The sequence below is a fragment of the Halichoeres trimaculatus genome, unplaced genomic scaffold, assembly GCF_033239565.1.
Source record: "Halichoeres trimaculatus isolate MK-OKI-2021-1 unplaced genomic scaffold, fHalTri1.1 fHalTri1_scaffold_23, whole genome shotgun sequence".
NCBI lineage: Eukaryota > Metazoa > Chordata > Actinopteri > Labriformes > Labridae > Halichoeres > Halichoeres trimaculatus.
Window position 1 is genome coordinate 17,778,752 of NW_027437201.1, and position 20,461 is coordinate 17,799,212.

The 20,461-nt window shown below is 42.0% G+C and overlaps 3 protein-coding genes across 3 annotated transcripts; all 3 read right to left on the minus strand.

The window, feature by feature from the left end:
- tvp23b (trans-golgi network vesicle protein 23 homolog B (S. cerevisiae)) lies at positions 1–2,388 on the minus strand. Its single transcript, XM_074663299.1, has 7 exons — positions 2,278–2,388; positions 1,566–1,642; positions 1,344–1,488; positions 1,172–1,261; positions 862–987; positions 637–765; positions 1–548 (listed from the first exon to the last, which is right to left on the minus strand). The coding sequence occupies exons 1-7, from the start codon at positions 2,287–2,289 to the stop codon at positions 522–524; spliced, it is 606 nt and encodes a 201-aa protein (XP_074519400.1). The 5' UTR covers positions 2,290–2,388; the 3' UTR covers positions 1–521.
- A 506-nt stretch (positions 2,389–2,894) lies between these two features.
- Positions 2,895–10,437, minus strand: trim16 (tripartite motif containing 16). Its single transcript, XM_074663423.1, has 6 exons — positions 9,600–10,437; positions 5,595–5,690; positions 5,000–5,233; positions 4,712–4,883; positions 4,307–4,402; positions 2,895–3,784 (listed from the first exon to the last, which is right to left on the minus strand). The coding sequence occupies exons 1-6, from the start codon at positions 10,260–10,262 to the stop codon at positions 3,174–3,176; spliced, it is 1,872 nt and encodes a 623-aa protein (XP_074519524.1). The 5' UTR covers positions 10,263–10,437; the 3' UTR covers positions 2,895–3,173.
- A 741-nt stretch (positions 10,438–11,178) lies between these two features.
- On the minus strand, positions 11,179–20,149 carry fads6 (fatty acid desaturase 6). The gene is made up of 6 exons (XM_074663565.1): positions 19,752–20,149; positions 17,437–17,603; positions 17,110–17,290; positions 16,815–17,002; positions 13,276–13,455; positions 11,179–13,118 (listed from the first exon to the last, which is right to left on the minus strand). Exons 1-6 carry the CDS (start codon positions 19,993–19,995, stop codon positions 12,969–12,971), a joined length of 1,110 nt encoding a protein of 369 aa, XP_074519666.1. The 5' UTR covers positions 19,996–20,149; the 3' UTR covers positions 11,179–12,968.
- Positions 20,150–20,461: the final 312 nt, after the last annotated feature.

Sequence of the window (20,461 nt, forward strand, 5' to 3'; positions counted from 1 at the left end):
AGAAGACATTCCACTTGTTTACGTACATATTTACAGATCTCCTGAAATACTTTACACTGTTTCTTTACAATCCCATCTCCCTTACAAACACAAAAAAACTGTACTTTGTTCAAACCATCTTTATAATAAAGCTTAGAGTTAAAAGGCAAAAAAAAAACACAAACTAAAGATAAAATCCTAAAGACTTGTTCAAAGGGAGCTGTTAGACAACATATTTCACACCCTCGCTTCCTTTCATCCCTCATGTGTTCACATGTCAGTATTGGACACATAAAAAAAACAATAGCCCAAAGTCACTGGGCCCCAGTTATTCCAACATCCCAACTACTTGACTTCAAAGTACCCTGTGGAAAACAAAAACTGATTTAATGAGTCACACACTATATTAAAAAGAAAAACAAAAAGACACCTTTATTGTTAATTCATGTTTTCAATTTCTGTGTGTTGTGTAACCACTTGGTAAAAGAATATATATAATTGCATTAAGAATAATGCAAATTTGAAAACTGTAGAGCTTCACTCTATGATTCCTCTTCTTTAGACATTGCCTGTGGATGAAAAAACATAATAAGTATTAATGTGTTAAAAGTGTAACGCAAAAACATTAAATTTTACTTTCCTTCCTCTTTAAGTCACCTGTTTGAGGAATTGTCGCCCAAAATAATTGGTGGCCATGTTCTTTAAGCTGGTCTTTCCTCCCACTTTACAGCGGACATAGCCATAGAGGTTTGCCCCTTGCAACACCACACCCATGATCACTACAGGCTGTGAGAAAACCATAGATTTCAGCTTAGTAAGTATCCACATTATTTCAATATTCTTAAACGTTTATGTTCATGTTACTGTGTGTTTTTAACTTACCACCCATTTAATCTCAAAGGAAAAGAGGGTGCTGAATGCAAAGACGACCCAGACAACCGGACAAATAATCAGTCCCAGCCAGAAGATCCTGGACTCAGAATCCGTTGACTGTTGCTTCCCAGATCCCTGAAGAAAACAGGATATTCTCACAGTAAGCACAGCTGCAAAAACTATACTGTTTAAGCTTGTAAACAAGTACATTTATCAACCTCTTACAGTTGAAGAGGTCACTATCATATAAGGTCAAAGAATTCAGTGTGTGACAGAACAGATACTGTAACATCATGGGACCATCTGAGGAGCATCTCACCTTCCTGGCCTCAAACACCCAGTGACTGCGTCCATCATCATCTACCTGGTTCCACCACCTTAAACCAACCATCAATCTGCCTGTGATGTTCTGTAAAATATATTGAAATTAAAGTCAGCATAGACTCTGGTTACAACAACATTATTTCTATCCTGTAAGAAGGGGGACAAACCTTTACTGCCCAGAAGTCACAGGAGAGAAGAAGGATTATTGCAACCATGCAGCCAATGAAACCTGGACTGAAGAACTCACAGAGCAAGTATACTAGGATGGCTGAGACTCTGAAGAAGAGGTGGAAGAAGGAGGCCACTGGATGCCTGGTAACAGAGTAATAATACAGTTAATGCAAATCCGTCCACAGACCATAAACGCAGCTTGTCATCTGTTTTCTTACTTTATCTTTGAGGTCTTTGACCTTTTCCCTGCATCCTCCTCCGCGTCAAACAGGGACACATCTTCATCATTGGTATCCTGAGGGAAAAAGGGGAAAAGATATAACCCCCTGGAGATTTACTGCACATAGATATCTCATATAAAGCCCCATCTTTTCTTACTTATAAATTAGTCAGGGTTCCTAAAATTAGTGCGATGTTTGGTATGAGAATCCTTCAACCCCATAAAAGTATTACAGTACGTAACACGGCATTACATTCTGTCTTTGGTATTATGTGCTCAGTTAATCGAAATATAAATCAAAGTATCGCCTTTGTTTCTTTGTTGGATGTTTATTTACTCTGCGGAGTTGTCTCAACGATGAAGCAGGGTTTCTTACTTAGCTGCAGCTAACGTTAGCTGACAATAGGCGACGAAGTTTACATACGCCACAACAAACATTGATAGAGGTGCTATCAAACGGTGTGTATACGATGATATGGTTTTAAAATGATAACTTAAGCTGAGGCATTTTAATCTTTCATAATTACTTCTTCTAACGTGCTAGCTTTCGTCGTAGCATCGTTAGCACGACAGATGTTTCACCTCAGCTGAAGAATAATTTGCGTAAACGGACATTTCTTAAATATTTACAGTCGCACAGAACGATTAAAAAATGATCTAGCTGTTATTCTACGACGGAGATAAAATATTAGTACAAGATTTCTACTTACTCCTGCCAACATCTTGAATTTCAGAAGAGGCTTCCTGGTTACATGCTCAGTTGGACGACACGTCACAGTTCACGTTGGTCAGGTGACCACGACGTGCCACTTACGTCCTTGCGTAAGTTTTAGTTTTGTTGCGTGTTTACATTGGAAACGGATCACAAACAGAAACATCTCTTCCCCCCGTGCTTTTTCCGAGCTCTTAACAACAACCGGTGTTCTATCTAAGTTTCTCCTTCAATGTAAGACAACAAAGCCTCGCAGTATAATCTATTATATAAACTTATGTATCCCAAACTCACAAAAAAACTTGGATTCCATACAAAATGCTAATAGAAAACATACTTCGGTATTTTTAGATTTTGTTCACAATTTTTTATTTTATTTTTATTGTATGTACAATTTTTTTACATGGGTTTTCTTACATATTTATGTGTATTTATTATTATTTTCATGGTTACCATTTTAATGTGGTACATATGGGTTAATTGCCCTAGATCTATAATTTCTTCAGTGTTTATCACTCTTATATGATGATTTTCAAGAATTATGATATATAATTGACATGATGCCCATATGTGTTAACTTGAGATAGCTGATGTGGTGCAACTAATAATGTTTGAAGAAACAGAAATCAATGAAGGCTTTAAGTTTTATTGTCATACAGAACAAGAGAACACCTCTGGATTCACAGTGTGATGAAGAGTAACAGTAGTCCCACACGTACACATGAGTATAAATATGAACTAAGTCCAAATATACATGAGATGAACATTCACAATTTATTATCAAAGTAAACAGGTAAACTGGTTTAATGAGGAGAGACTTTCTGTCCTTGTCCCGTTGAGTTTCACATAAGTCCATCAGTAGTCTTATTTTGTTGAATTTTCCCTTTATTAATGCTATGCTGCTGATTTTGAATCTGCAGCTCCATTAGCAGGTGAGGTCGGTGGAGATGGGCTTTTAAGTCGTAATGGCTCCCCTGGTGCTACCAAGGCGACAACATTCTCCTTTTTGGACAACCAGAAAGCCGGGTAGAGTGGCTCCAGGATCTCTCTCGTGTACTCATGGATGAGCGTCATGCCTTCCTCCACACCGTAGAAAGCCAGGCGGCCTTTTGTGTAGTCCACATAAACCCCAATCCTGGTGAACTTCTCCACATTGAGAGGGGTTTCCACGTCACTGTGCCAGGCAGAGAAGGTACGTCCATTCCACTGCAGACACCAGGAGAAGTTGTTTCCTGTGATGCAGCTGTTGCTCTCGCTACCTTTGCGGTCGATGCTCTTGTAGGTCAGACCCACATGTGTGCCCTCACCACTAATGTCCACCTCGAAGTAGTGTCGTCCCAGATAGAAGCTCTCAGTAGCCAGGACCTGGCGCCAGTTCTCAAAGCGCTCAGGTAGGTCAGGGTAAGGATGCTGCCAGGGTGTGGTGTTAGTCACCTTCCTGTTTTCTTCTGTCAGCCGGAGGAACTTGTGAGCCGTGTCAGCGTCAAAGGTCACGTTGGCAGCATCTGGGAGAGGATTGAAAATGTTACGTAAGACTGGAAACATGTAAACTAAGACAAAAGTCAGGACAGCAAACACAGCTGGCCTACTTTTAGATGAGCTGGTAATACTGTTGACATAAAGAGGACTTTGACTTGTTTAAGTTTTACAGTTAAACCAACACTCTAAGTAACAAGGAGAAAAGGATACAAGCATTATTTCAACCTGTGATAGTCTTCAAATGTTTTAATGTAAATAACAACGTGGCTTTTTTGCTAACACTATAAATGGTTGATACTTGATCTTAAGAGCCAGTCAGGGCTGGTTTGTCTCTGGAGGTTTGGGATGACACAATGGAAAAAACAAGATGAATTTCTTTTTCTATGAGCTCTGACAGCGAGTGACCCGTCTTGAACGCATCTCATCTGCTCTAAAAATACAGTCATCTCGTGATTTCTTCATCATCATTTCTGCTGATGCGTTGTAAGGCAACACTTCCGAAGAAGAATGACTGCAACACTTTCTGAATGACCCTTGTAAGCACTTACACTTGAGGAAATCCTCATGCTTCACTGGATCTGGAAGACTCATGTTCTGCTTTGTTGCAACGATTTCTTTAACTGTTGTTTTTATTCCCATTTTGTCTGCGAAGGAGGAACACAAGTTTCAGTCACATAATTTGCTCTCAGCTGACACACATGCAAAAAAAACCATCAAGAACAAACAAGTGTTTGTTTTCCAGCCTGTGGTGACCTTAGTAGCACGGCACATAATGCAGGTGAGTCACAGAGCTCACAGGTGGCTTGATACCTGAGCTCTCCAGCTCTGACACACAGGCTGAAAATTCCTCACATGTGTGAACAGGCCTTGACAGGCAACTATCTGTACATTTGTGATTTAATGCCAGAGTGTGATTTCTCGCAGTAAAACCACTGGATTTATTTTGATCTCACCGTTCTGACACGTCTCTTTGACTTTCTCAATGTAAGAGGACACGAGCTGGGCACACAGCTCCTGTGTGGTGTCTGTGATCACGCGGCTGAAGGATTTCAGACAGTCCATCAGACCGATGTAGACCCCAGGCAGGGAAATATCAGTGGCTTCTTTCTTCCACTCTGAGTATTCCTGCAGAGCACACACAGATTCAGTCAGGGGTGAGAGCGTGAAGATTGTTGCAGAGTTAATCTGGAGCTCAGCCTGAGAAACAAACTCTTGTATTTTGTCACAGACTTCCGTCATACCTGTAAGAAATCCACGTCGTTCTTGTTCTTGGAGAGCTTCTCCATCTGTGCCTGCGTCTTCTTCAGCTCCGTGCACCTCTGCTCCAGGTGATCCTTGATGCCCTCGGCCTGCCTCAACGCCTGCTTCTCCTCGCCCTCCAAGATCTCAGTCACCTCTCGCTTTGCCCTCTCCACCATGGCCTGCAGCTCCTCGAACTGGCTCTCTATCACCGCTCGAACGTCGGTCACTGAATTCTGGGAAACAACACATCACATATATAAATCCAGGAAATTCCTTGAATTCGTACAGAGAGAGATGCATGCCAAGCACCCTGACCGTTCACAGGTGGGGAATGCTTCAGGTCACATGATTTTTTACATAACAGAGATGACAGCGAGGAATGCCTCAGCTCCACCCTGGGAACACAGAATTCCTCCCACACCTGAGGCAAACCTGTCTGGTTTGGGTGGCTTCTTACTCAGGTTTTGCAGTGATCCTAAGCCAAAAATAGCCCCAGCCAACTGATATTTCAATAAACATGATGACACTCATGTGACACACACTCTCACACACGGTGAGGTCATCCAGGATTAGTCAAACACAGTGTGTGTTTACCTCGATAGAAACTGTGTTTAGCTGCAGCTTGTTGATGGCGTTCTCTGCTGCCGTCACCGTCTTCACCATCTCAGTTTGTTTCTCCTTCAGTTCTTTCTGAAACCAGAGAGCAGAATTCAGTCTCCACATTCAAACCACAAACATGACGTCATGCAGAAAATATGCCAGATCCTCAGAGACGGAAAACGAATATATTCATCAGATAAACATAGAGCTTGGTTCTTCGGGAAGCTTTGTTGTTTTCTTGTTCCCTTGGCTCTGTGTTTGGAGGTCACATATCCTTTCCAGTCTCTAACAATTGAGGGTTCAGGAGCATCGTCTCGTTTTCTGATAGAAGCCTGAATTCCTCAGGCAGGTTCAGGCGCCTCCAGAGCTGAAGCTCGACGAGAGGAACTGTTTATCATAAAGTTCAGACCCTAAGGGGAAAGTTTTTTCTGCTTGAGAGGGCGTATCAGGGCATAAAATGGATGTTAAATTATTCATCAAGCAAAGATACCCTGGAGAAACAATAGGGATATCTATTTGGAGAGTGGCAGGGTAACAAGGATGTTGGATTTACCAATACTCTCTATAGTGAACAAAACTTACAACTCTTGGTTTCTAATTAACATAGGCAAAGATTTCAACAATGGAGGAAAAGCTGCTATAAAAATAGCTGGAATAGCTTGACCCTATATTGCTGAACATGTCATATTTGATACATGAGTTTCAAAGACCTTTGTCTCATCAACATGACAAATCATTTCCATAAAAACCTGTTGATTTTTTTTTTAAACTGGATTCTGCCCCTTGATGATTATCATACCACTACAGGCGACTGCGGTTGTATTTTGGCTCTTTTCTCTTATGCTCTCTGCTCTCATGAAATTATCCACATGCTAATTTCCAATAAGTTGTGGTAAGAACAATGCCTTAATTGTTAGTCATTTATTTTGGAAAAAGAACTTTCTGCATTGAAAGTATGACCATTTTTCTAACAATATTTTTATAGAACAATATAATATAATATAATATAATATAATATAATATAATATAATATAATATAATATAATATAATATAATATAATATAAAAAATGATATATAAAAAGAAGCCATGTAAATATGTATATGTATATAAAGTATGGGTTGTTGATAGGGTTAATAAAAAGCTCATTTCCAAATAAATTAGAACTTTCTGGCTGTTTCTTTTATAGGCCAGGCTTTACAGAGTTAGTACTAGGTATCCTACGATCCAAGCATGCTTTAGAAAGCATTTTTGTGCTTTCACTCACAACTTAAGGCAAGCTCCAGTGTCAGATACAACTGGAAGCCCATATTAACTTTTTAGATATGCCGATGATCTTATGATGTATTTTACCAAATTAAGAAAAATTGTATATTTTGATATTTAAGGCCATAAAAGCTGTTCTAGTGAGGTTTCATCTATTCATTTTTTTTGCTCTTGTGTGTCTGCAGTAATTCTCAGTTACATACACCCAATTAGCATCGGGTGCAGCTTCGCACTCTGACTCAGATAAAGACCGCCAGACCCCCCTGAACTCTGGAACAGTCTTCCTGTTGAAAACCACACTGACTTCCTCTGCTCAAGTTCAGCTCTTCTTTGTGACACCAAAAACTGTGAATTGCTTAAAGGAAAACAAAAGGTCAAAGCTAACAGAGCTAACTGAGCTCAGCACTAACAATCTACAGCTACCTGGCTTCACCAGAGTCACAGGTAACGATGCTAAACAGGTACAGCAGTTTATTGTTTGGCACTGTGACAAATATCTGTCAGAGCTTTTATTCTAATAACCGCTTATCTTTAACGTCCAGAGGGAAATTGTGACAGACGTGCTTTTGCAGTTCAAGGAAGTCACAATTTGGGCATTAGAGCTATGTTTGAGTGTCAGTGCTTAGAGTTAATCTCCAAGTGATGTTTGAAAAACCCACAGGGTCCTTAAAAAGTCTTACATCTGTCATAAAAATTGCAACAGAATCCTCAAGTGTCCCTTGTTTGACTATTTTTAGCTCTTTATAACATGGTTTAGCAGTCTGGGAAAGCAAAGTTTAGACTTTAGATGTAAAAGACATCAAAGTCAGTTTTTGCTGAGGATGTGCAGCCTCTCAGTTTCTAATCTCATCATGCATGTAGGGATCTGAGTGAGCAGCGATGTCAGAGTAATAAAGCCCTGTGCTGATTGGCTGCCTGTGTACAGTCTGCAGAGGCGGAAAAACACCAAAACAAGCCTCACAAGCACTCCAGAAATTCATCGTAGTCAAAAAGTTTGTGGAGTCTGTAGAAGTTCATTGGGTGTTTATGTTTTAGAGACTGGCTAGCATGTAATTTTCATTATTACGAGGAGTGCTCTTTGTGGACAGGATTCAGCTACACAGAGGTGCAGCTACATACCTCTGTTATGTAATGAACTCTTTTAAAGGAGTGTTTCATGTGAGCAAATATGGAGTATAAGCTGAGCAGGAAGTTGTTTCAGTTTATTGTCTCGTTTTTTCTTGCTGCCGGTAACTGTCGCATTAAACAGGGGAGTGTGTGCAAGCTGAAGTGCCCTCTTCACCCACATTTATTTTCATATCAACGTCTACTTCCTCTTTCTGTTTCACGTTCATACACAATTAAAGGATGTTAAAAAAAAAAAAAGGATAAAGGTCAATAAATCTAATCAAGCTTCACAACCATGTCAAGCTGTGTGACATGGTTGTGTCATTCTCTCCCACATACTTAAATATTTATACTAACACTCCTCTGTGTTTGTTCTGCAGTCTCTAATGAAGCTATTTGAGGTTTTGCAACAACATGCTACAAATAACGACTTCAGATCCCTGCAGGAATCTGGACAGGAATGCTTGAAGCTGAGGGTCAGGGACTGTCAGACAGAGACGGATGACACTTCAGCTTGAGCTCGAGTTTTTTCTGAGTGAGGAGAAATAGATCTGAGGACTGAGTTTCCAGAGTGATGTGAAGACAAACAGTGCTGCTAATCACAGACAGAGACAGATTTAATGAGCCACCGAGTGGATGATAAGTCAGCGAACGTGTCCTGATTAGATTTAAAGTCATCAGAGCTGCATTGTCAGAACAACTGTGATGCATTTAGAAGATAGAGATCATCCTCTCTGAACAGTCCTGAAGGCTGCGTCCATCACAGATCCACACAGTTTGACTTTGCTATAAATATCTCTGAAAGCTGTGGTGTGGGTCGGATTTCAGGATTATTTCAGGATTATTCTGTGGCTCAAATTGCAAATTAATGGCACTGATGCTGTCATATTCTGTCTGATTAGCAAAGAGTTGAAGTCATGTGTCACCTCGGGTTGCCTTTGATGCGTAAATAAGGAAAGAAAACAACAGGAGGTTGAGTGTTGGGTGACAACACCTTAAAGAAGGCTCACTGTAACTGGAGATTGTTGTGAATTTCAAATCGTATACAAAAGTTGTTCTAGCTTTTATATTAGTAATTTAAGTCTTTAATTACCTCATTTTTTAACAGTTTTTTTTTTAACAAAAAAAGGGTTAAAAATGACCCCAATGTTGAGTTCATGGTGATATTAAACAGAGACAAGTAGGAAACTTGCAATATTTGGCAGGAGTGAATGTTTGACACTAAGTTAGAAGAATGGTTTGGATGAGTGTTTCCAAGCTGAGGGCCAAGAAACTCTATGATAGAAAGTTATAAAGTGAATATGTCATATATTTATGGTTTTAAAGGGTTTTCCTTTTAAAATACTGGGTACTTGCATCAATACACACATTTGAAAATGCCTTTAAGAGACCAAATCCAAGAGGAAACATTTTCCCTCGGTCTTTCAAGCTACAAAGTAGAGATGTCATAATTCGGAGGGACTCACAGACCAAAAGAGTCACAGAAAATTAATTTAAGAGTTAAAAATTGTTCCCAGTTGCCGTATTTTTGAATCCTTAAAAGTAAAAAAATGTCTGAAACTGATATTAAATGTGTACCTCAGGTTTTTGTTGCTGTAATGAGAGGAAATATCTCCCTACCCCTCACCTCTATCTGTCTCCGGGCCTCCAGCACCGTCGTGACGTTGTGGCCCCGGTGCTCCTCACTCACACAGTCCTGACACACACAGCAGCCGTCAGCGCAGCAGAACAGCTCCAGGGGCCAGTTGTGGCTCTCACACGTCCTCCTCTCGATGTCCCTGAGCGGCTCCACCAGCCGGTGGTTCTGAAACTTTGGGTTCTCCAGGTGAGGCCGGAGGTGAGGCTCACAGTATGATACCAGGCAGGTGAGGCAGGACTTGATGGCCCTGCAGGGGCTCTCGATGCAGGAGTCACACACCACATCATCAGGGCCCAGAGGTTCCTCCTTCACCTCCTCTTTGTCTTCTTTCACCTCCTCTTTGTCTTCTTTCTTCTCCTCCTCCTTTGCAGGCTTCTTGGGGTCCTCAGACTCCTTCAGGTCCTCCTGGATCTTGGTCTCCTCAGAGGTCTTGGAGTCTGGCTCCTCTTTGCTTTGGATGACAGGGGCCCCAGCCTCTGTTCCATTCTGTTTGGGAGCCTCAGGTTCAGGCTTGTCGAGGCTCTTCACAGACTCAGGACATCCTTTAGCTTTGTCCTCTAGGCAGGCCGCAGGTTTGTCCTCGCTCAGAGCACCTGATCTGAGCTGCTGCTTGGAGACTGGAGCGGCTTTTTCAGCTGCTGTATCTGCCATGACTTCTCTCAGATCCTCTCAGGTGGTGTCTGTGTGTCAGCTGAGCCTCCTCTCTCCTCTGCTCTCTGAGGAGAACTGGCTGGGCCACTTCAGTCAGCCGGTAGTTCCTGGATCTCTGTGAGGAGGCAGGACAACCACACCTAGAGGATGTCAGTCAGAGCTCAGAGTTTCAGTCTGGATGTTATCCGCCCCCCTCAGAGCTCGCAGCAAACTGAGACACCCCCACTCACAATCACCCCCCCCCCCCTTCCCTGAGGGAAGAGAAACCACAGGGTGGAGCTCGGGCTGCTGAGATGAGAAGCTGCATTCTCCCACATGCACCGTGTCTGAACATGAACTGAACACACTCTGATTGTCTGCAGATGTTTGATCTCAGCAGACGTCTGACGGTCGCTCTCTATCTTCTGTTTCAGTTGGTTGAGCCTCTCAGATAAGATTGAGGAAGTCACCTCTGCTGGCTTTTGTTGTAGTTCTTTTTTTCTGCTTCTCTGAAGTGAAAGTGGGAAGTTCAGAGGAAACGTAAACACATGGAGTGGATCAGCCACAGAGGAAACCAGAGCTGTGGTGCCACCCAGTGACCACAGCCTGTAGTTCTTTAAATTCAACAAGTGACTCACGGTGCTTTTAGAGCAGTTTTCATGCAATCACGTGATTAATTGTGATCATTTTAACCCTGTTCTGCAGAATTATTTCTGTTCCATTTTTTTTTGGCAATTTTATTTTGCTTTTCTTAAAAGTTAAAGGATTCATCAGCAAGATCCTGATGCTCCCTCTGGAGTTGTTTCACAGCCATCAACAACACTTTCTGACCACCAACACCTTTTGAGCACCGCTTCTCCTTTCATCTGGATAATGAAGCGTTTTAAAGGCATGAATATTTAATCAGCATGTCAAAAGAAAACATCAAATGCATCTGGGAGTTTCTGCTCGACCTCAACAAGGTGGTAATGAGTCGGTGAAGTGCTCAAAGTTTTTTCTGCTAGTAACACTTAGATTTCTTTCTTTGCACTTGCAGTGACGTGTTGGAGTGTGAACTACACCAGATTTGATTAAAACAACATAATGGAAACCTTGAAAAATCCTTTATTACCAGAAGAATCACACCAGATTACCTTGTGTAACTACAGTGCAGTGTTGATGTGCCTTTGAGCTAGTGAGGTCTGTCTCCCTTAACAGGTATTGGTGGTTTGAGGGTCTCATAACATCACAATATTCCTGGTCCTTTGAGTGTTGAGTTTTTCTAAGTACGAGCCGAGCAGAGACGTCTGAATAAGTTTGGTTTGCAAATAAAGCTGGGAGAAGGTGATCCAAGTTTAGCATAAAGACCAGAGGCCAGGAAATGTTTTTGCATAGAATTAAGCTCAAAGTTAAGTGGGATCCTTTGTTTACTGATCTGTGAATGAGCCTACTCTGACATGATGGAAAACCAAAGGACAAAAAAGTGGTGCAAAGTAGAGATAGATATGGATTTTTCCTGGCCGATACGATACCAATTATTTGTTGTAAAGGAAGCCAATAACTGGTATTTGAAGCCGATATTAATTTGCAGTCAAAGTGAAAATATCGGTGTCAAAATTTTGAACGATACAAACTCCAACTCTTAACTTCTTTCAAATACCTTTAAGCATGAGTATATTAAACAGCTCCCAGGCTCAGCAGCATGTTTTATAAAGTTAAATTAAAAATCAAAAATATAAATGGCTAAAGTTTTTCTACAGTTAATAAAGTTTTCCAAAATTTCAATGTAACTGCAAGAACTGGAATAGCTGCACTGCTGATTGGCTGTTTCCCGAGCCATGGCTCTGCTTGTAACCAATCAGATGGTACTGTGGGTGAGACAGTGCAGGGGACTGAGCAATGACTGCAGACAGTGGAGCGGCTGCATCAGAGCTGCAACAACACAGTTTAAAATTTGTTTTTACCGGCCATCAATAAATGCCGATATGCTTCAAAATGCCAAATATTGGCCCCGATAATCGGCAGTCTATCTCTATAAAAAAGCCCAGGAGAAAGCTTTAGATCAGAGGTCTCCATCTTCCCTACAGGTACTGCAGGGGGTCTGTGACATTTCCGGTTTATAAAGCCATTTTTTGGATTTTCAAGTAATTGTTCCCAAATATTTTAATTTTGACTCATGTTATTGTCTTTGCACAACATTGGATGCACGCTAACGAGGTTCCTTGGGGGGTCTTTGGTCTGAAATGCTGAAGATCCCTGCTTTAGATAATAACACTACAATTATTCAGCTGCACATACACCGGCTGCCTTAGCTAATCCTCCTTTTTAATCACTCTGTTAATAGACTTAATGGTTTGAATCCAAGTTATCTTCTCATATCCTCTTTTACACGATGCTCTGAAGACTCTAACATTGTTAAATCAATATTTACAGAAGACAGAGGCGATCCAGGACGATTCACCAGGAATGTGCCCTTTTATTAACCTACCAGAGTGACTCTAATAGAGCTACAATAAAAACTTAATGCAGTCCACTTCTTGTTTGAGCATTTGTCTTTGTGCTTTGATTACATTTCCTCCATCAGTGCAGGATTTACTCTGTTTCTGTGATGATTTTAAAACACTGACCTACATTAAGGTGATGATGTGATTAAAAACTCTGAGCGTGAAGGTTGTGAAGCACTTGAAGCAGAAGTTTGTGCCCTCTAGTGGCAGAAGTCTTTGAGTCTGAACAGTTTATTTTCTGTCATCACTGAACTCCCACCAGCTCTGTGATGGGTGGAGCAAACACCATCAGCTCCTGGTACTTGTTGAAGAAGAGGTTCAGGCGGGAGAGGTAGCTGTCCTGCTGGTATGGAAGCTTCTTTTCGGTGAGATACTTGGACACGACCGGCTTCACCTGGGTGGACACACAGAGAGGTCAGTTAAAGTGTTTGTCCCAGACTCTGAACTCTTTAACTCCAAACAAACCTTCAGATCTGGTCTGTAAAGTTCATCTGGCTGCACATCAAGTGAATCACTCCTGATTTATTGATCCAGCTCTGACTGTTTCTTACCTTCAGACACATGTTATCAGTCAGGAAGGGGAAGAGATGGTGCTCCACGTGACAGTTGATAAGAGAGTGTCCAAAGAGCCAGTCCAGCAACAGGTTCCTGGGTAGGTTTAGGACCCCGTGTGTCATCTGGTAGACCCTCTTTGGTCGGCTTGTTGGTGAGAACATGGGGAGGCCGATGTGCTGTGGATTACACGGGGGTTAGAAAAGAGTCTGAGAGGTTACAGAGTTACCACAGAGTGCACTAAGCAGAGCTGATGGGAGCTGCTGAGTGCATGCTGTGGTTAGATCTCTCAGGTTGGGTCTCTAAAGTAGAAAATGAAGGTTAGTCTGAATGAATTTGTGGTGAATGGTGAACTTTAATGGATTTAAAGGAACAAAATGACAATGTGGTCAAAGGTTTTTATCTCTTGTGGGCCACATAACAGAAGGAGGTTGTTGGTTCTTAATCAAAGCTAATGCTGGTGGGTTTGAGCCTCCAAGGTAATGTGGGTGTCTGAGCTTTTATTTTGAAAAAGGAGTTAAAAAGTTGTCTGTTAAAGTTACATACACACTTGTGATGGTTGTTAAGTACCTTTATCTTGAGTCATTAAGATAATTTATCAGAGAGGATGGCTCGCACGAAAGATACATCTTGATAAAAGCTTGAAACATTGGATCAAAGCCTAAAAAAGGCATCAGATGTTATCTAAATTAACGTCAGTGTCGTGCCCCCAGATTAGATAAGGTATTTATTGATCTCTCACCATGTTTTTCTCTCTGTTTGGTTTTGTTATTTACTAATGTCTCTTGTTTTAGGTTCATTGCCGTCCTGCCCATGTGTTTCCAGCCTCCCTGAAATGTGCTGCATGAGTCTCTTTGGGCCCTTGGTAAAGTAGGATCCATGTCGGCTAAACAGGAAATAATGACAAATGAAAGAAGGATATAATATGTTGTTTCTGCTTTTCTCACAGAGAAAGTTATACCTCTTATCATGAACAAGCAGAGTAAAACCACCAGAGTCAAACAAACCAAAGGTCATCCACGGTTAGAGGTAAAAAGTCACAACAATAACAGGACCGTGAACCTGAGGAGAACTATTACATGTCTGACCCCCCACGGAGAACAAACATCTCTCTCCGTCAGACACCAAGAACCTGGTTTCTAATCCACCTTCTCACACTTTGATCAGAACAATGCACAAAGACCTGCCCGACGCTCAGACTCCAACACGGGAAGCCGTGCATGAATGGTTCTAGTTTATCCCTTTTGTGGACTCGCTGGTTTGATCTATGAGCTGCTTTTAGACAAAGAGGGTCGCACCACACGGATGGTGAATTCACCAATTCTTTGAGACAAAGTAAACATTCCCTTCAATTTAGACACAGAATGAACCAAATCAGTTTTTATCATAAAAACATATGCATAAAGCTAATGTTTCTACCCTCTCCATACTTTGGGACTGTGGTTTTGCCACTTTTCTGATGTGCACCCTCTAACTTCCTCCCAGAAGATGGTTTCTGCATTTGCAGTGCGGTTTGGCATATCCCTGCTTGGCTGGTAAGTCTGTGGATAGCTAGGCCTTCTCAGATGCTGTTTCTGTCAGACTTTCCAGTGATTTAAAGCATTAACTGCTGAGCCTGGTTACCAATCTGGAGAAGGGTTTCGTGTGCATGTGGCAGTGTGACTCTGCAGCCTGAACATCTCCCACAATCCACTGGCTTGATAAATCATAAAGAGCGTATTTTATAGCTTTGTTATTCAGAGTATTCCAAGTCTAGCAATCAATCAGTTCTGCCTCACCTTTTATAAAAGGCTGGTTCAAAGCCACTGCCTTATCAAAAAACAGTTCTCTGTGGTGTGACTGAAGATCTGGCCCTACATCAAGAATAAAAATGGTTCCTGAGAAGCCTCAAATTTTTGCCAGTAAAAGGTGGAGTTATCATGGCCAAGATGACACCTCCCAAACTTTGTTGTCTACAAAGTTGTGTTTGTGTTTCTTTCACATGCTTCAAACTTGGTGCAGAAAATAACTCAAAATTTAAATCCCAACATCAACTTGTGCTCGTGTTTACTGGCATATTCTGTGAGGGGCTGAGCCAGCCATCTCAGAGCAGGGTTTTGAGGATTTGGAGCAGCTGTGTGAAGCTCATATATGTGCTGTGGCTCCAGTTCCCTGTGCTGACCTTATACAGTCTATGATGCTGACTCATTGGCTGTTTTCCAAACCACATACTACACTAGCAGTGCCTACTATTTTGGCTGAAATTCAGTTTGTAGTAGGTAGCCATCTACTGGAATTAATCAGCATCATAATTACAACACAACACAAACGTAGACTGTTCATTAGACAGAAGTGAAGTGATGCGAAGAAACACCCGTAAATCTTGTCACTTCCAGTCGTAAAAGAGGTGTTTACTTCTACAAATTCATTAGAAAAATATATGTATAAATCACTAACTCACTTTTTAAACCATACGTGGATTATATAAAAGTGTTTTTTCCATCAGCTGTAAAAAGTAATAAAAATCTCTTTCAGATTTATTTTCAGTAAACCATATAACTTTTGGTGTAAGATTAGAAATCAAGACTGATGATTCTGTTTAATATGATTAACAAAAAAACAAATGCCAAGACCCTGTTTTCCATATTTATATCAAAGGCAAAAAACCCAACAGCATCTGTAGCTCCACCTTCCGAGGCTGGAAACTAGAGAAGTATATCACAAAACAGACCCATCAGATCAGTCATACTACATACTATAAGCAAAAGCAGTAGGTAGTATGAAGTGCCCACTTGCCTGCTACATACTACATGTGAATGTAGTAGTTATGTAATAGTTATTTTGTTAATCATATCATAGCAAAATTATTGTATTTGATTTTTAAAACTACACTAAAAGTTATATCGTTTACTGAAAACTTATCTGGTAGGAATTTTTATTTGTGTAGATTATGGAAAAACACTTCTGTATAATCCACGTTTGGTTTAAAAAGTGTATTAGTGGTTTATATGGGCTTTAATGGATTTGTAGAAGTAAACACCTCTTTTATAACTGAAAGTAACACGATTTGCTTGTGTTTCTTCGCATCACTTCACTTCTATCTCATGGACCGTCTAGCGTTAGTGTTGTTGTATTGTAGTTACAATGCCGACTCATTCCAGTAGACGGCGGTAATTCACCAAAACCTGCCACCTGCACAGACAAACAGTGTGCATACTGTGCACTGTGCACTGTGGGAACACTATGCCAGGTAGACTGGTCTGAGAAATTTTCCTGGATTAGTAGGACATCCGGGGATTTTTGGCATACTGCAGATTTTGCAAGTTTTTGCATATTGACTACTTCATACTGAATTTCGTTTTATTAAGCACTTTACACTTCCCTGAGCCTGGCTTGGCATTAAAGCAGCTGTAGTCTCTGGGCCTGTTTTCAAACCCAGCTCTCTGAGTTGAACATACCGGACCTTTTTTGTGTTGTTTTTTTTTGGTCAGTATTTGAGATGTATTCAGTGATGTAATGAGACAGCTCTCACTGGAAAAACCAGCTAGTTCTTCCTCACCTGAAAAATGTTGACATGAATGTACGGCAGGGAGAACATGGCTCTGCAGACAAGCATGCAGAGCAGAGCGCTGAGAGGAGACTGGAACCCAGAGACGTGGATCAGCAGCCAGTACTGAGAATAAAAGCCCAGTGATACCATCAGGACGGTCCGGAGGATGAGGGCCGGAGCTTGTCCTTTGATGTGAGCTGAAGACCAGAGATAAAACTGTCACACCTCAGTGAAAGAGGGGAGGCTGATGATCACACTTTATGCTAAAAAAAACCTCAAACTACAGGGTTGTTACACCTCTTACCTAATGCAACCAGTGGAGTAATGATGGGCAGGAACAGGGGGGCTATGAACAGGTAAACAGTACGAGAAAGGAAGGGGGCCTTCCATACGCTGGAGTCACCCAGTCCGATGACGTTGGTGTGAGCGTGATGCATCTTAATGTGACCCTGAACGCCAGCTCGCGCTGAGAAGGAGCTGCAGATCTGAGTGATAGGACACACAAGGACACATGAGCGTGTTTGTGGAGAAAGAAACAACAGGAGTGATGCAACAGATAAAAACAAGAAAAGAAGGTTACGTGCGCATAAACATCACATTTATCTCTGCATGACTTCATGTTTTATCTCACCTCGATGAAGAAGATGGCCCAGAAGTTGCCCCAGGTTTGCGATTCACTCAGAACCCCATGGCTGGCCAGATGAGCCCCTTTGACGGTGATGATGGCGTGAGCGATGCCCATCAGCAGCATGCCGGCTGCAAACCACAGGAGGTGTGAGGAGCCGAGCAGCAGGAAGGCTAAAAGAGAAAAAGAGAGCTCACACACCTCAGTTTAAAGTCAATAAGATAAGGTGCTGAGACCTCGACCTCGGAGTCAAAACACCTCCAGCATTATCATTTTCATAAGTAGATATTTAATCTAACTCACACAGGGAGTTATTTTGCATCCATGTTTGATTTACTTTCCTTGTATTTTAATTTGTCACGCTCAGTTTTGAGGTTTGGTTGCATAAAGAAGAGTTATCTTTTGGACTAAACTCTGACACTTTGATTCTGATTTGCCCAGACTTTTTCCTGCCAGCCTCTGAGCAGTATTTTCACAGCAGTGTCGTGCCACCGTCACCTCCTTCGTTAGTGACTTTTTGTGTAATTTTCATCACATCTGGCCTCCTGAGACTCATCACCCTGCCCTGCTACATCCCTAATGCTATAAGGAGCATGTGTGAACAAGAACTTCTAGAGAAAAGCTCCAGAAAGGCTCCTGAGAATTTCTTTCTTTTTTGCGCACATTTTTTGGCAGTTTTTTTTTTAGGACGAAGATTTGTATCCCATTAGTATGTCTTACATCTTTACAATCCTTGTTTTATGACTCCAAATGCCACTAAATTAAAGACTTAGAGTGTGTTTTATAAGTCACCTTTTATGTATTTTCAAGACCAGGCTTGTAGCTCATGGCTGATTTTGAGTTTGACGTGCTACTGTCCATAAATGGTGATTTTACTGTTCTGGAGGTGTTTGACTCCGAGCCAAAGAGTGGGATCAACTGACCCACAGTAACACCGCAGTGTGGATTAAAACACACGCTCTGTTAAGTGTGAGTTTCAGCCATGTCGACAGGTGGGAGGATCAAGTGAACGAATGAAACTCTACCCTCCTGAGCAGTGACTGTGCAGCTCTGTGTCTGACTGTGTTTCCTCACAGGGGGGATCCTTACAGCGTTACATCACTGAGGATTGTTACCAATAATCTGTGAGGGTTTAACTTCCTGCAGATGCGAGCTGCACTGAGTCCAATCTATCAATGCAGCATTAAAAGGATCAATAAACAGTGGAGGATAATGTGGCCTTGAACTCATCACACTGAATAATGAATGACGTGCAGCATCATTGAGGTTTAGTTGCTCTTCTTGCACATCCAGTTTGAAGGCTCCAGCACACGTTTACTCCCTAACCCGATAAAACCGTGCTAATATACTGCACCTCCAATTTCAGTGCAGTCTATTTTGAGTTGATATGCCACCAGATCTGTGATATCAGTGACAGATGCCTCCTCAGCTGCATTTAGGGAGATGGTTCAGTCAAGAACCTCATAAAGAAGCAGATAAAGTCTGGGTTACATGTTCTGCTCGGACCTCAGGTGTCGTGTGGTGCCGCTCCGCGCTGTCACTTCCAATGATCGAGTGACATGAGTCACAAAAGACACTCACACTAATTGAGGTCAGGGGCTGACCAGCGGTGACCCAGTTAGAGGGGAATCATGGGATACCGTGAGAGTGTGAGCCCGTTATGACAAACAGTGAGTGGACTGAGGGGTGACAGCGAGGAGGGGGGAGGAGCAGTGTGAAGGTTTCAGAAATGAGAGTGTTTGGATGCTGCAAACAAATGACAGAGACAGCCTTTTTTTTTCAAAGAAGATGCAAGAAAATAAATTTACTGCAAAGTGAAAGACAGTTTTCCTATACTTCTGAGAAAACCCTCCAGTTTGGCTTCTTAAGTGTGAATATTCTATGGTTTCATAATTATCCATGATATAGAAATTCATCTTTATGGGTTTGGAGCATCATATTTATTTTTTGTTTGTTTGCACCTGTCGTATCATTTTGTATCTCATTTGTTTAAAATCCAGGTCTCATTAACACGTGACATGAATATTTGCATTTTTCTGCAGTTTTTTCTTCCACCACAAAATTATACTGGGGAAAACTCAAGGTCATGTGAATAAAAAACATATTTGGTTATGCAAAGAAGGACTGAACATTTAAAACATCTTTTCTGTAGTTGTTGTGCAAGTGGACACAGGAACAGCTCAAAGGTGAAAGATGTTTTTCTAACCTGTGATAACTCATGCCCCCTCTTCTCTGACATTTATGACTTCTCAACCAATCAAACGACCCCTCACATGATCCCAGCAGCTGTGCAAACTTATCCACAGTGTGCAGAGTCTTACCAGGTGGCAGGCAGAGGAACGCCGCTGCCAGGATGCTGCAGTCGATGCCCCTCCTCTCCCACCAGCTGCTCTCCTTCACCGTCTTCTGCACCAGCCGCGTCAGCTCCATCATCAGCGACTCCTCACCACCTGTCTTTCCGTTCTCCTTCATCTCTCCTTTCTTTGAGTCCACCCTCCTCTTCACAAACGTCTCCTCCGTCCTCTCATCCTTCCCTTCCCTCCACTCCTCCAGTACATTCTGCATGTCAGCTCCTGTGCTGGTGACAGGCGTTAGAACAAGCTCACCATGCAGACGGTGCTGAATGCTGCCTCCACGCTGCACTGAGAGGGCAAAGTCTGCAGGTCAAAGTTAGCATTGCAAAAGTGTTTCTTGGCGAGGAGCATTGTCAGAGAGGCCCAGCCCCCTTCCTGCTGCTTGAAGAGCCTCGTGGACCCTCCTCCTCTCCTCTCCTCCCGCCTCCTCATCTCTCTCCTTACACTCTTTCCTCCCTTTTTTCCCTCTCTGTCAGCTGACTCTTGATGCAATCCAGCAGCAGAGGAACTCTCTGTCCCACGGCCTGAACATGTAAGGCTGCCCTGTGACGTTACAGATCCAAAAAATGCTCAGCTCAGTCTCCCTCTCCTCTGGTGTCTCATACATTCTGCATGTCGCTAAGCCTTTCTTGTTCCTTTGTGTCAGCTCCCCCCGCCCTCCCCTCCTCATCTCTGTA